The sequence below is a fragment of the Scyliorhinus torazame genome, chromosome 2 (assembly GCF_047496885.1).
Source record: "Scyliorhinus torazame isolate Kashiwa2021f chromosome 2, sScyTor2.1, whole genome shotgun sequence".
Classification (NCBI taxonomy): Eukaryota; Metazoa; Chordata; class Chondrichthyes; order Carcharhiniformes; family Scyliorhinidae; genus Scyliorhinus; species Scyliorhinus torazame.
Window position 1 is genome coordinate 120072928 of NC_092708.1, and position 16871 is coordinate 120089798.

Below are 16871 nucleotides of genomic sequence, written 5' to 3' on the forward strand. Positions count from 1 at the left end.
AGGGCGCAAAGAGCGGGCGCGAGACAGGGCGCAAAGAGCGGGCGCGAGACAGGGCGCAAAGAGCGGGCGCGAGACAGGGCGCAAAGAGCGGGCGCGAGACAGGGCGCAAAGAGCGGGCGCGAGACAGGGCGCAAAGAGCGGGCGCGAGACAGGGCGCAAAGAGCGGGCGCGAGACAGGGCGCAAAGAGCGGGCGCGAGAGGCAGAGCGGGCGCGAGAGGCAGAGCGGGCGCGAGAGGCAGAGCGGGCGCGAGAGGCAGAGCGGGCGCGCGAGGGACAGAGCGCGCGCGAGGGACAGAGCGCGCGCGAGAGACAGAGCGCGCGCGAGAGACAGAGCGCGCGCGCGAGAGACAGAGCGCGCGCGCGCGAGAGACAGAGCGCGCGCGCGAGAGACAGAGCGCGCGCGCGAGAGACAGAGCGCGCGCGCGAGACAGAGCGCGCGCGAGAGACAGAGCGCGCGCGAGAGACAGAGCGCGCGCGAGAGACAGAGCGCGCGTGAGAGACAGAGCGCGCGCGAGAGACAGAGCGCGCGCGAGAGACAGAGCGCGCGCGAGAGACAGAGCGCGCGCGAGAGACAGAGCGCGCGCGAGAGACAGAGCGCGCGCGAGAGACAGAGCGCGCGCGAGAGACAGAGCGCGCGCGAGAGACAGAGCGCGCGCGAGAGACAGAGCGCGCGCGAGAGACAGAGCGCGCGCGAGAGACAGAGCGCGCGCGAGAGACAGAGCGCGCGCGAGAGACAGAGCGCGCGCGAGAGACAGAGCGCGCGCGAGAGACAGAGCGCGCGCGAGACAGAGAGCTTTGACAAACGGTCATCTGGACTCGAAACGTTAGCTCTTTTCTCTCCCAACAGATGCTGCCAGACCTGCTGAAATTTTCCAGCATTTTCTTTTTGGTTTCAGATTCCAGCATCCGCAGTAATTTGCTTTTATCCAGTGCTAACCACTATGCTACCGTGCTGCCCATAAATCATTACTCTAAAGCACAAACAGCAAGGGCACCAACACTGATCTCTGCGGGACCCCACTGGACACAGTCTTTCAGTCAGAAAAACACCCCTTACCATCACCCTCAGCTTTCTGCCACTCAGCCAATTTTGGATCCAATTCGCCAAATTTCTTGGGATCCCATGGGCTCTTGCCTTCGCCATCAATCTCCTATGATAGACATTATCATAAGCCTTGCTGAAGCCCAAGTAGACAACGTCAAATGCATTTATCTTATCTTCACAACTCTTCGAAAAGTTCAATTGACCTCCCCTTAACAAAACCATGCTGGCTGTTCTTGATTATCTTGATTATAATCCCTTCCTCACTAAATGCAGACAAATTCTGTTCCTTGGAATTGCTTCCAATAGTTTCCCCACCTCGAGGTTAGACTGACTGGCATGTAGTTTCCTGGTTTATCCGTTCCTCCCTTCTTGAATAACGGTACCACAGTCCTCCAGCACCTGTGGCCAGAGGAACTGAAAATTGTCAGCACCCCTGATATTTTCTCCCTTGCCTCACTCTGCAGCCTGGGATATATTTCACTTGGCCCTGGAGATTTACCTACTTTTAAGCCTGCCAGACCACTCAGAACCTCCTCTCTGTGTTAATCCCTTCAGTTTTATTAGTCTTCTCCCAGTCCCTACTCTTTGCCTAGTTATTCTTTTACCATATGTACTTGTAAAACGTAGGATTTTTCTTTATTTTAACTGCCAGTATCCTTTCATGTCTCCTTTTTGCTCTCTGCGTTTCCTTTTTAAGTTCCCTCTTGCACATTCTATACGCCTCTAGGGCTTCTGCTGTTTTGAGCCCACGATATCAGCCATAAGCCTCCCTTTTTCATCTTATCCAATGCTGTATAACCATCAATATCCAGGGTTCACTGGATATTGTTGGTCCCACCCTTATTCTTGATTGGAACATAATGGCCCTGCACTCACCCTATTTCCTTCTTGAATGCGTCCCACTGTTCTGTCACACATTTACCCAAAAGTGTCTGCTCCCAGTACACTCTGGCCAAATCATATCTGATATTATTAAAATTGGCTTTCCCCCAGTTTAGAACTTTGATCTCAGAACCAATGTTGTCCTTTTCCATAACAATCTTAAATGTAAAGGAGTTATGATCACTGTCTGCAAATGCTCCCACACTGATACTTCAAAAACTTGGCCAGCTTTGTTACTGAAAATTAAGTCCAGGACCGCCCCTCGCTTGTAGGTTCTTCTATATACTGGCTTAAAAATTTCTCCTAGATGCATTTTAACAATTCTGCTCCCTCTAAACCTTTCACACTATGGCTACCCCAGTTAATATTGGGGGGGGGGGGGAAAGTTGAAATCCCCCACTATCATTACCCTATTACTTTTACACTTCTCTGAAATTTGCCTACATATGTACTGTTCTACTTCTCTTGGACTGTTAGGGAGCGTATAGAATACTCACAACAACGTGATTGCTCTTTTTTGTTTTTTAAGTTCCATCCATATGACTTCTGCTGAAGAGTGTTCTAAGATATCGGCCCTCCTTACTGGTGTAGATGATTCCCTGATCAGAATTGCGACACCCTCTCCTCTTTTACCTCCTTTCCTATCTGAAGATTCTGTATCCTGGATTATTGAGCTGCCAATCCTGCCCCTCTCTCAAACCTCCCTGCAAGGACACTGGTCACATTTCATTTCAGGTGCAAACTATCTGCATTGTACAGGTCCCACCATACCAAGAAATCTAAAGCCCTCCCTCCTGCACCAATTTCTCCAGCCACGCATTCAACTGGTTTAACCTCCTATTTCTACACTCACTAGCACGTGGCACTGAAAGTAATCCAGACCTTCTGGGTCTTGTTTTTTTAATCTATTTCCTAGCTCCCTAAATTCTGCTTTCAGGACCTCATCCCTTATTCTGCCGATATCGTTGGTACCAATATGTCCCACAGTATCGGTCTATTTGCCCTCCCACTTCAGTATACCCTGCAGCCATTCAGTAACATCCCTGGCACCAGGGAAGCAACATACCATCCTGGAGTCTCTTTCGCAGCAACACAAATGCCTGTCAGTTCCCCTTACAATTGAATCCCCTACCACTATAGCCCTGACATTCTTCTTCCTCCCATCTTGTGCAGCAGACTCACCCATGGTGCCATGAAGTTGGCTGCCTCTTCATTCACCTATACAGTCATCTCCTCCAGCAGTATCCAAAACGGTATATCTGTCAGAAAGGGAGATGGCCACAGAGGGCTCCTGCACTTCCTGCCTTCCTCCCCTCTGCCTGGTGGTCAACCATGCTCTTTCTGCCTGTTCAATCCTCACCTGCGGTATGACCAACTCAATGAACGTGCTATCCACGTCCTGTTCAGCATCGTGGATGCTCTCCAATAAATCCATCCTCAGTTCCAGCTCCAAAATGCAGTTAGCCAGTAGCTGCAGTTGAACACACTTCCGGCACATCTGGTCAACAGAGACAACTGAAGCTTCCATGATTTGCCACACTGTCTATGGCAATATTTTTTATAGCAGATCAAACCAATTCTGTATCACGTGAAATTATTTTTTAAAACAGTTCTCCAGTCATTAACAGATTTACCCAGTGTGCTGTAGATGGGACTCCTATTTCATCCCATTAAAGTCAGCCTTGCCTAAATTTAGAATTTTAGTAGTTGTTCAGAATTCCTTCCTTTCAAACACTACGATGAGCTAAATCATAGTATCAATATTCAAAAATAATCACTACATTTCTGACAATTGATAGTCTGTTTCACAATCTATATCAAAGTTAAGATACTCCATTCAACTCTTTGATACATGCTTGCCTAATCGTAGCATTTGTAGCAACTATCGCTTCACAGATACTATCAGAGGTTCTATACACAACTCCTACAACAGTCCTAAATTCTTTTCTATTTCTTAATTCTACTCCCAAGTCTCCAGCACCTGTTTTCCTCTCGATACGTCCTCACTCATAATTGAAATTATTTTCTCTTTAACTAGAGTTTAAGGAAAATTCTGAGGACAGATGTGGGAAGGCAGGTGGGTTAAAAAGTTAATAATGGAAAGATAGAAATGAAAGCTGCGACATAATTTTTAAGCTCATGAAGCAAGATTGTGCCTTGAGTTGGCACAGATTTTTGGTTGGACAAGGAAGAGGTGTATTTTGTAAATAGCAAGTTAGAAGCACTGTGCTTAATATTTTATGAAAACTTGATTTTAGTGTTGAGCTTGAAGATTTTGATTGAACATTCAAAATGTTTAGTATAGGGCTGGCCATATAAAAAGCTATTCAAATCTAGCTCCCTATTGGGAGGCAGTGCATTTTACATGCATTTACTTTCTGCTCAGAAATTACTGTTGTAGAGAAAATAATGAAACAGAGTTTTCTTTAAATTCCTAATCAAATTGAAGACATCATTATTTCAATAAATAAATCTTTGGATCATATTAAAATCAGATCTAAGCCTTGCCACATCCAGTCATGAATGGTGGTGGACAATTAAACAACTCACTGGAGGAGGAGGTTCCGTAAATATCCCCATCCTCAATGATGGAGGAGCTCAGCACATCAGTGCAAAAGACAAGACGGAGGCATTCGCAACAATCTTCAGCCTGGAACCTCCAGTGGCAGCCATGAGGAGTAGGTCGCACATTTGATAGCTCCCGCCTGTGACGGACTTTTGGACAATTTTTCCCTGTTTTTAAACTTCACCGAGGGACGAGGCAAAGGTGCCCCCTCTGCCTGTTACGGTTTGCTCTGGCCATAGAGCCATTGACCTTGGCGTTTAGAGCCACTCGGAACTTGAAAGGGCTGGTTCGGGGGGGGGGGAAAAGAAAGCACCGGGTCTCGCTTTACACAGATGACCTGCTCTTGTATATTTCAAACCCGTTGGGAGTAATGCGAATCCTGGATGAATTTGGCAATTTTTCGGGGTGTAAGTTTAATATGGGGAAAATCGAGATGTTCCCGATCCAGGCAAGAGGGCAGGAGAAGAGACTGGGAGAGCTGCCGCTTAGAATGGTAGGAAAGAGCTTTCGGAATCTGGGAATCCAGGTGGCTCCGGAATGGGAGGCACTGCACAAGTTAAATCTATCCCGGCTAGTAGAGCAAATGGAAGGGGACTTTAAGAGATGGGACATGCTCCCACTATCACTGGCGGGGAGGGTACAGACCGTGAAAATGACGGTCCTCCCCAGATTTCTGTTTGTCTTTCAGTGCCACCCCATCTTCAGCCCGAAGGTCTTTTTCAAGCAGGTGAATAAGGTTATTTTGGGCTTTGTGTGGGCGGGTAAAACCCCGCGAGTGAAGAAAGTGTTGCTGGAGCGCAGTCGGGGGGAGGATGGGTTGGCGCTGCCGAACTTCTACAATTACTACTGGGCGACTAATATAGCCATGTTTAGGAAGTGGGTAGTGGGGGTTAGGTCGGTGTGGGAATGGATGGAGATGGCGTCATGCAAAGACGCAAGTTTGGAAGCACTGATAACGACACCTCTTCCGTTCTCGCCGGCCCTTTACTCCACAAGTCCGGTGGTGGTGGCGACTCTGAAAATCTGGGGGCAATGGAGGAGATATAAAAGAATGGAGGGAGCATCGGTTTGGACCCCGATTTATAATAATCATCGGTTTCTATATTGTACCGGGTAGGCTGGATGGTGGGTTCCGGAGATGGCAAGGGCAGGAATTAGAAGGATGGGGGATCTTTTTATAGATGGGAGCTTTCCCAGCTTGAAAGCCTTGGAGGACAAATTTGAATTGCCAGCAGGGAATGGGTTTAGGTATTTGCAGGTGCAAGACTTCCTGAGGAAGCAGGTTCCGGCCTTTCCGCGGCTTTCCGGTACTAGTAGTCTCTAGTACCTGGGTGGGAGAGGGGAAGGTTTCAGATATTTTCCAGGAGCTTTCGGTGGTGGAGGAAACTCTGGTAGAGGAGCTTACGGGCAAGTGGGAGGACGAGCTAGGAGGAGAGAGAGAGGCAGGTCTATGGGCGGACGCCCCAAGCAGGGTTAATACCTCCTCATCATGTGCCAGGCTTAGCCTGATACAATTTCAGGTCGTCCACTGGGCATATATGACAGTGGCTAGGATGAGCAAGTTTTCTGGGGTAGAGGATAGGTACGAGAGGTGCGTGGGAAGCCCAGCAAATTATGTCTACATGTATTGGGCATGCCCGAAGCTTGGAGGGTTTTGGCAGGGTTTTGCTAAGGAATTTCCACGGTACTAAAAACACGGATAGTGCCGAGTATGGAGGTAGTGATCTTTGGAGTGTCGGAAGAGCTGGGAGTTCAGGGGGCGAAAGAGGCCGGAGACTGATCTTATTAATGTGGAGGGACTCAAAGCCCCCGAGTATAGAGACCTAGGTTAGTGACATGGCTGGGTTTCTCAGTCTCGAGAAGATAAAGTTCGCCTTAAGAGGGTCAATGGTCGACTTTCTTGGGGAAAGTTAAAATGTCAGCAGAAGCAGAATTCCAGGGGGGGGGGGGGGGATTGTTGTTTTATGGTTGGGGTGTGTGAAGATTGGGTTGGGGTGGTAATGTTTATTATACCATGTTTATGTCATTGTTATTGTCATTATTATAAAAAATTTCAAATACCTTAATAAAAATATTTAAAAAGAAAACAATCTTCAGCCTGAAGTGCTGAGTGGATGATCCATCTCAGTTTCCTCCAGATGCCCCCAGCATCACAGATACCAATCTTCAGCCAACTCGATTCATCCCACATGATATGAAGAAAAGGCTGAAGGCACTGGATACTGCAAAGGCTGTGGGGCCTGACAATATTCTGGCACTAGTACTGAAGACATGTGCTCCAGAACTTGCCGCGGCCCCTAGCCAAGCTGTTCCAGTACAGCTACAACACTGGCCTCGACCCGGCAATGTGTAAAATTGCCCAGGCATGTCCTCGACACGAAAAGCTCAGTCTACTCTCAAACATCAGTAAGTGATGGAAAGGGTCATCCAGTGCTATCAAGCGGCACTTACTGAGCAATAACCTGCTCACGGATGATCAGTTTGGGTTCTGACAGGGTCACTCAGCTCCTGACGTAATTACAGCCTTGGTTCAAACATGGACAAAAAAGCTGAACTCCATAGGTGAGGTGAAAGTTACTGTCTTTGACATCAAGGCAGCATTTGATTGAGTATGGTATCAAGGAGCCCTAGCAAAATCGGAGTCAATGGGAATCTGGGGAAAAACTCTCCACTGGTTGTTGTCATACTTAGCACAAAGGAAGATAGTTGTGGTGGTTGGAGGTTAATCATCTCGGCTCCAGGACATCACTGCAGGAGTTCTCAGGGAAGAGTCTTAGGCCCAACCATCTTCAGCTGCTTCATCAATGATCCTCCTTCCAACCCAAGGTCAGATGTTGAGATGTTCGCTGATGACTGCACATTGCTCAGCACCATTGGCGACTCCTAAGACAATGAAGCAGTCCACGAGCAAATGCAGCAACATCCAGGCTTGGGTTGACAAGTGGCAATAACATTCACACCACACAAGTGCCAGACAATGACCATCTCCAATAAGAGAGAATCAAACCATCGTCCCATGACATTCAATGGCACTACCACCACTGAATCCCCCACTATCAACATCCTGAGGATTACCACTGACCACAAACTAAAGAGGACTAGCTATATAAATACTTGGCTATGCGAGGTCAGAGGCTAGGAATCCTGTGGTGAGTAACTCACTTCCTGACTCCCCAAAGCCTGTCCACCGTCGACAAGGCACAAGTTAGGAGTGTGATGGGATACTCCCCACTAGCCTGGATGAATGCAGCTCCAACAGCATTCAAGAAGCTGCTTTGTCCAGGACAAAGCAGCCTGCTTGATTGGCACCCCCTCAACAAACATTCATTCCCTCCACCACTGATGCACAGTTGCAGCAGTGTGTACCATCTCCAAAGTGCAGTGCATGAACTCACCAAAGCTCCGTAGGCAGCACCTTCCAAACCCACGATCACTATGATTTAGAAGGACAAGGCTAGCAGATGTATGGTAACACTACCATCTGGAGGTTCCCCTCCAAGTCACTCACCATCCTGACTGGGAAATATGTCTCTGTTCCTTCACTATGGCTGGGTCAAAATCCTGGAACTCACTCCTTAACAGCACTGTGGATGCACCTACACCACATAGACTGCAGTGGTTCATGAAGGCAGTTTACCATCAGCTTCTCAAGGGTAATTAGGGATGGGAACAAATGCTGGCCCAGCCAGCGAAGGCTACATCCCATATTTAAAAATAATTAAATAAATAAATCATCATACACCTAACTGAAAACCTTCACACCTCTGTGCGACAGGTTGATTTCTACACAAGATTGTGGTACATTGCCTAAGAAAGTGAAAATTGATTGAGAAAATAAGCATGCTCTTACTTTAGTTAAATGGTATCTGATAAAGGTACAGAAAATTATTTAAATATCTTTACAATTGCAACTATTAATTGACATGGCTAGATTATAGATTGACTATAAATATATTCTACACAAAGTAGACTCCCTTTCAATAATAAAAATTGAAATTTCACCCAGATATAGAAATGCATCAACCAACAACACAGCTACTAAATACCTACCCTTTTCAATTTCGACTGGAAAAACATCCATTTTTTCCACCCTCTTCTCCAACTCGTATTCTGCTGATGCTGCCACAGGGTCAACCTCCTCATTACGCCTATCATAGTCATCATTTGAGTAGGTACTATAAACCTGAAAAAGATGAAGTAGAGTGACATTGCAAGTATGTTCCACGGGGTCATTTCATATCGAATTAACTAATTTCAGATCCCTCCAATGCTTTCTTACTGTAATTACACTATACAGCTTTCCAATTACCAGGATCATGCAATCGGCCAAAAATGCAATAATACTACTCCAGTCAAATGTTTTCTTTATAATAACTGCCACTATTTAATATAGATATGCAGCACAAGCTACTTTAAATGAATTTCTCTACATGCCTGTTTCAACTCATAAAAAGTGTCAACTTGGCTCATTCCGAACGTCAGAGGTTTAAGCCCTAATCAAGGGCCTGCATACATAATCTAGGTTTATGTTTCAGTGCAGTATCAAGGGAGCACTCCATTCTCAACAGTGCAGTCTATTCAACCAAGGCACCACCAGCTTATTTTGATGGCTGCAAAAACATTCCATGCCACTATACAAAGAAGAGTAAGGAGATGATCCGATTTCCTGGTGAACATTCCTCAAACTGGCACCATTAAAAAGCAATTAAATAGTCATTGATATAATTTGCTGTTTGTGGGACTATGCTGGTACAATTTGATTGCTGTGTTCATCAAGCAAGAGGGGCTGGACTTAATAATTTAATATAGAACTTTGTGATATGCTGACAATGGGTTGAGTTATATAAATGGAAGTACATTTTTTTCTTCCAACTCAACTTTATGATTTGCATTATAATTTGCATATTATTGTAACAGTACTGAAAATGAGTTCCTATTCTCCGCTTATTTACTCCTTTTTCTGGCCTCCAACAGCTTTAGCAAAACCTGGAATCATCTTTCGCAAGATCTGCTGACGGTTTAAAGACCTGAAATGTTAAGTTTACCTGCCTCCCTTCACAGACACAGCCTGACCTGGCTTATTTTCAGCCTTTTCTTAAACCTGCATTATTACCTTTCATGAAATTTTTATGTTGCCAAAATATACATCCTGTCCTGAATACCACAGCTAAATACAATAACCCTTGTGATTGTATTAATCCTTTAATGTTAACAATCTTTTAAAAAAATTAATGTAACTGGATGTGGGTGTCACTGGCTAGGCCAGCATTTATTGCCCATCCCTAATTGCCCTTGCAAAGGTGGTGGTTAACTGTCTTCTTGAACCGTTGAAGTCCGTGGTGTAGGTACACCCACACTGCTATTTTCTTGCACTTACTATGAATTGGCTTACTCAACAGGGCATTTCTTTCCTTTTCTAGCTGTCACAACATACACTGGGATATTTTCAGTGCTTAACCACTATGTCTAGGTTTTTCTTCAATTCACTCTATCACATGTTATTATGTTTCATTTTGTAACCACGTTTTAAAATATTTTTAATACCAAATATCAAACTGTCAGCAATTTATCAGGTTGATTATAGAGTTTTGTGGATCTCGATTTTATTCTTACGTTTTAAGCATTCAATTTTCCTACAACCTATTGATCTCGTCCACTAGTTTTTCCACCTAGTTAGTTTGAACATGATCCCTTCTTAGCTCACTTCTGTCATTTGTCAGTTCAGCAACCTGTCCCTGAATCTTCACTGTTTAGCACACTGGGGCTGGTTTAGCACACAGGGCTAAATCACTGGCTTTGAAAGCAGACCAAGGCAAGGCCAGCAGCATGGTTCAATTCCCGTAACAGCCTCCCCGAACAGGCGCCGGAATATGGCAACTAGGGGCTTTTCACAGTAACTTCATTGAAGCCTATTTGTGACAATAAGCGATTATCATTTCATTCATTTCATTTCATTCATTATCCTTTTCTAATGTTACGTTGAACATAACTATGTTTTTGAACTCCTTTCCTGGTCAGCTGACCCAACTGCAGCCCACATCCACTGCCCTGCAATGAAAATTCAGTCCCAGGAGGCACTTCACCAGAGATGGATGGGTTGAGCCAGGAACCTTCCCAAATCATGCTATCCGCTTCAAAAATGTAAATCAAGGCAAATATCCCCCAAAATATTCTTCAACCAGATTGGTTAGGGAGACACTGTTGTTGGCCCTGTTCACATGGGTTCTGGATCTCGTGTGGAGGATGCTGTTTGTGCTAGCATCTTAATAATTACAAGTTCCAATGCAAAAATCAGCAGAAGGTCCATGGGCAGTTATAAGTTGTTGATGAGCAGTTGGTGTCACTCATTCACCACCAACTGCATAATTTTGAAGTAGGTGAGCCAGAAGGGTGGGGAAAGGAAAGATAAGCAAGTCAGTTAGCAATCTATTCATTACACAACAGTCAAGACGTAAGGATGTTTTGAAGTTGAGAACACATTTCTTTGCTGTCTTCCAGAGTTTAGGGAAGGAACAGCTTGGACTTATATTGCACCTTTATGTAGGAATATATTCCAAAGCATTTTAAAAGGGCATAATCAGGGAAGGTTGGCATTGATCCATGCAAAGGTATTTGATGAGAAAGCTAAAACAGAAGGATTTTAAGAGTCTTAAAGGAAGAGAGATGCGGAGTTGTTTAGGGAAGGAAATTCCAGAGATTAGGGTTGAACTGACACAATTGCCAATGGTGGGGTGAGATGATTTATTTTTAATAGGGAAGACAGAGCATTGTGGATGAGCAAGGGATTTGGTGATTCAGGTTGTCAAGATTTTGCCATTTAATAGTATATTTCCTGGACTGAATTAACTCCTGGGCAATAAAGTGAGACAAGTGAAAAATGTCATAGTCGGGAAACATGGAAAAAGAGATTGTAGCATTGTACTGTTTCGATTGGCTATGAGAAGAACAAAGAGTCACCGACGGTCAGGGACTTTTACGTAGGGCACAGACTGGCGACAGTGGATGAACTGACGGAGGAATGGGAACGGTCGACAGGACAGGAAATGAGACACCTGCAAATAAAGCACTTCCCCCGCAAAGAGACAGTAGGGTACCCTGGGGCCCCAGAGACTACACTATTAGAGGACCTGATAAATACGAATAGTAAAGAAGGGGGACTCTGTGGGAAAATGTATGGACAGCTACTGGACAGAGCCCGAACACCATTGGACGAGATCAGACAGAAGTGGGAGGACGAACTGGGGACAGAAGTGGGGTGGGGACTTGGAGCGAGGCACTGCGCAGGGCCAACTCCACCTCCTCCAGCGCACGGTTCAGCCTCATGCAGTTCAAAGTGGTACACAGAGCACACCTAACCAGAACCCGAATGAGCAGATTCTTCCTGGAGGTGGAGGACAAATGTGAACGGTGCCAAAGAGCCCGGTCAACCACACCTGCATGTTTTGGGCTTGTCCAAACTTGCTGAGTTCTGGACAGCCTTCTTCGACGCAATGTCCAAGGTTGTGGAGGCGAGGGTGAAACCATGGCCAAACGTGGCAACCTTCGGTGTATCGGAGCAGCCAGAACCACACTGGGGGAAGGGAGCCGACACCCTAGCTTTTGTTTCCCTAGTCACATGCCAAAGAATCCTGCTCGGCTGGCGATCAGCAGCACCACCCACAGCTGCAGACTGGCTTGCTGATCTTTCGGAATTTCTCCACCTGTAGAATATTAAGTATGCCATCCGAGGATCGAAGGAAGGCTTCCTAAACGCTTGGGGGCAGTTTGTCAGCCTGTTCCAGAACCTGTTTAAGGCCAGCAACAACGGAATAGATGGGGAAACGGGAAAGTGAGAAAGAAAAGGGGGAGGAAAACAAAAAATAAAGACGGGGGGGGGGGAGAACCATAGGAACGTGCAACACGGGGTGGGGGTGGGAATGAGAAAAGGCGAGGGCCACAAAAGGGACAACGCTAGAGGGAGAGGAGGCAAACCCCCCCCCCCCCCCCCCCACCACCCCTTATCACAGGGGAAACATGCTAAACTCCATCGAGTATAGACCCAGAGTCTTCAACCACTCCTCATATGACAAGTCCTTCATTCCGGGAATCATTCTTGTGAATATCCTCTGGACCCTTACCAAGTCCTTCCTGCTCACCAAAACTGCTCACAATATTCAAAATGGCATCTGCTTTTGTATTCTGGTACTCTTGACATGAATGCTTACATTACATTTGCCTTCCTAACTGCCAATCGAACCAATCTTGAACTATGACTCTCTTTGTGGTTCTGATTTCTGATGCCTTTTCCCATTTAGAAAATAATCTATTCTCTCTAATCTTCCTACCAAAGTGCATAACCTCACTTTTCCACATTGTATTCCATCTGCCACTTCATTGCACACTGTCTACTGCAGCCTCTCTGCTTCCTCAACACTACCTGTCCCTCTATATATCTTTGCATCATCTGCAAACATAGCAACAGTGTCCTCAGTTCCTTCTTCCAGATTGTTAATGTATATCATGAATTTGTGGTCCCAACACTGATCCCTGCAGATCACCACTAGTCATCGGCTGCCAGCCTGAAAAGGACCCTATTATACCCACTCCCTGCCTTCCGCCAGTCACCCAATCCTCTATGCTTGCAAATACCTTTCCCCCAACACCATGAGTTATTATTTTATTTAACAGCCTCCTGTACAGTACCATGTGAAACGCCTTCTGGAAATCTAAATAGATCGCATCTACCGGTTCTACTTTGTTTAACTTCCTCGTTACCTCCTCGAAAATGATTTGTCAGGCACGACCTCGCCTTTACAAAGCCGTGCGCACTCGAGCTATTTTACCATGTACTTCCAAGTACTCTGCAATCTCATTCTTAATAATAGACTCTAAAAGCTTAACAACAACCGAAGTCAGGCTTACCGGCCTATCATTTTCCGTCTTCTGCCTCCCTGCCTTCTTAAACAAGAGTGATATATTAGCCATTTTCCAGTCATCTGGGACCCTCCCTGCCTCCATGGTTCCTGAAAGATCACCACCAATGTCTCCACAATCTCTTCAGATATCTGCTTCAGTCCCCTGGGGTAATATATCCATCTTCAGACCGTTCAGTTTACCCAGAACCTTCTCCTCAGAGATGGCCACTACACTCACCTCTGCCACCTGGTTCTCTTGATTTCTGGTATGCCACTGGTGTCTTCCACTGTGAATACTGATGCACAATACCTATTCAGATCCTCTGCCATTTCTTTGTTCCCTATTACTACTACTCCAGCCTCATTTTCCAGTAGTCTAATGTCCATTCTTGCCTCTCTCTTGTCTTTTATATATTGAAAAAAAACTCTTGCAATCTTCTTTTATATTACTAGCTAGCTTACCCTCATATTTCATCATCTTCCCTTATTGCTTTTTTAGTTGTATTCGGCTTCATTTTAAAGGCTTCCCAATAATCCTTGCCACCTTGTATGCTTTTTCCTTGCTTTTACGCTGTCCTTGACTTCCCTCATCAGCCATGGTTGCCTCATCCTCCCCTTAGTATGTTTCTTCCTCTTTGGTATGAATTTTTGTTGAGCCTCACAAATGACCCCTAAAACTCCCACTATTACCATGCCACTGTCTTCCCTGCTAGGCTCCCCTTCCAATCAACTCTGGCCAGCTTCTTCCTTGTGTCTTTGTAGTCACAGCACGGTAGCACAGTGGTTAGCACAATTGCTTCACAGCTCCAGAGTCCCAGGTTCGATTCCCGGCTTGGGTCTGTGCGGAGTCTGCACGTTCTCCCCGTGTGCGAGTGGGTTTCCTCCCACAGTCCAAAGATGTGCAGGTTAGGTGGATTGCCCTTAGTGTCCAAAATTGCCCTTTGTGCTGGGTGGGGTTACTGGGTTATGGGGATAGGGTGGACGTGTAGGCTTGGGCAGGGTGCTCTTTCCAAGAGCCGGTGCAGACTCGATGGGCTGAATGGCCTCCTTCTGCACTGTAAATTCGATGATCTACCTTTACTCAATTGTAAAAACCGTTGCATCTGATTCCAGCATCTCCTCTCAAACTGCAGGGTGAATTCTAACATATTGTGTCACTGCCCCCTCAGGGTTCCTTCACTTTACCTAATCAAGTCTGCCTCATTCCACATCACCAACTCCAGAACTGCCTGTTCCCTAGTGGGCTCTACCACAAGTTGCTCCCCAAAAGAACAAAGAAAAGTACAGCCTATGCCGCTCACGATGCCCCAACTTGAAAAAAACCTTCTGCCCTTGCCCTTCCTCGGTCCATATCCCTCTATTTCTTCCCTATTCATGTAACCATCCAGATGCCTCTTAAATGTTGCTACGGTGTCTGCTTCCACCACATACTTTGGCAGCGCGTTCCAGGCACCCACCACTCTCTACGTGAAAAACTTACCCCGCACACCTCCCTTAAATTTTCGCCCTCTCAACTTAAATTTCTGCCCCCTTGTAACTTTTTCCAGCCTTGGAAAAAGCCTCCGACTATCCATCTTGTCTACGCCTCTCATAATTTTGTAGATCTCTATCAGGTCTCCCCTCAGCCTCCGTCTTTCCAGTGAAAACAATCCTAGTTTATTCAATCTTTCCTCATAGCCAACCTCAAGACCAGGCAACATGCTGGTGAATCTTCTTTGCACTCTCTCCAAAGCTTCCATGTCCTTCTGATAATGTGGTGACCAGAATTGTACGCAATACTCAAAAATACAAACGGCAACATCTTTTACAGTCACAATGTTAAGCATGCAAGATAAATACTTATGCAAAACTAGTAAGCTCAGGCTAAATAGATAGAATCCCTACAGCGCAGAAGGAGGCTACTCAGCCCATCGTGTCTGCACCGATCCTCCAAAGTAGCACTCTACATAAGCCATGCTCCCACCCAAGCCCCGTAACCCAGCAACCCCACCCAAGGAGCAATTTAGCTTGGCCAATCCACCCAACTCACACATCCCCGGGCCGCGGGAGGAAACCGGAGCACCGGGAGGAAACCCACTAGGTCACAGGGAGAATGTGCAAACTCTACACAGTCAGTCACCCAAGGTCAGAATTGAACCCAGGCCCTTGGCACTGTGAGGCAGCAGCGCCACAACCATGCCAGCATGCTGCCCGAATATAGATCAATGAAGAGACACAAATGTTAAACATTCTCAATGACTGCTTTCTCATAGTCTTCACAAGAATAACACGAGCAATATGCCTTCCCCAAGCAAAATTAATGACTTTTATAAAACTGAAGTGGTAGTAAACAAGCCAAGAGAGTGCAATCGAGGAAGCATGGTTACAAGACACTGTTCAGCTATAGCTAACCTGGAATTATCAAATTAGGCTGGGTGTCATAAAAGGAAACTTGTTTCATCATCAGCAAATATATTCACCATTCCAGAAATTGCTTTTCTTGGGATCACCGCCAACCTGATTTTCCCAGTCGGCCTGCATATTTAGGTCCCTCACGATTATTATAATATTGCCTTTCTTATATGCCTTTTCTTTCTTCTGCTATTTTTTCTGCCCCACATCCGGGGCAGAATGCTACGGGGCCCATACAAAACTCCCACCAAATGTCTTTTTTCCTTTGCTATTCCTCAAATCTACCCACACAGATTCTATGCCTTCTAATTCTATATCGCTTCTTGCTATCGATTTAATTTCATTCCTTACAAACAATACAACCCTGCCCTCTCTGCCCATCCTTTTGATTGGATACATACCCTTGGATAGTTAGATCCCAGCCCTGATCCTCTTGCAGCCACGTCTCTATGATGCCCACATCAGACCTGCCAATTCCAATGTGCGCAACAAGCTCATTTACCTTGTTCCGTATACTGCACGCATTTAGGTACAACACTCTCAAGTCCTGCGTTGACGACCCCCTTCTCATTATTGTCCCATTTTTTGCTGTGCCTGAAGTTAAACTCCTGCCACTTTCTATACTCTCTGTTCTGTTACGTGTTCTGGAAACTTTACTAACTTCTCATAAGCCCTCGGCCCCTTCAAATAGTTTAAAGTCCTCATCGTTAACCTTCACTCCCACCTTATTCTTTAACTTTGATTTTCTAATTTTCCATACAACTGAACCCTCACTATTTAGTTTAAAGCCCTAGTTATGCGATTCGCCAGGACTCTGGCGAAGACCATCTCATCGGAACAGCTCCCTCCTTCCCCAGTACTGGGGCCAATGTTCCATGAATTCAAACCCATTTCTCCCACACCGGCCTTTGAGCCATGTATTTACCTCTTTTAATCTTATTGACCCAGTGCCAATGAACTCATGGCGCAGGTAGTAATCCGGAGATTACTACCTTTTTGGTTCTGCTTTTTAAATTTAGCCCTTAGCTGCTCATATTCATTTAGCAGAACCTCTATCCTTGATCTATCTATGTTATTGGTACCTATGTGGAC

The 16871-nt window shown here is 45.8% G+C and overlaps 1 protein-coding gene across 2 annotated transcripts in view; it reads right to left on the bottom strand.

Moving 5' to 3' along the window:
* LOC140391485 (neurabin-1-like) overlaps positions 1–16871 on the bottom strand; it is a 179037-nt gene that overhangs the window by 83413 nt on the left and 78753 nt on the right. For both annotated transcript variants that reach the window (XM_072476014.1, XM_072476006.1), the window contains exon 3: positions 8545–8677. In XM_072476014.1, coding sequence (XP_072332115.1) covers positions 8545–8677 — 133 coding nt within the window. The remainder of the gene's footprint in view (positions 1–8544; positions 8678–16871) is intronic.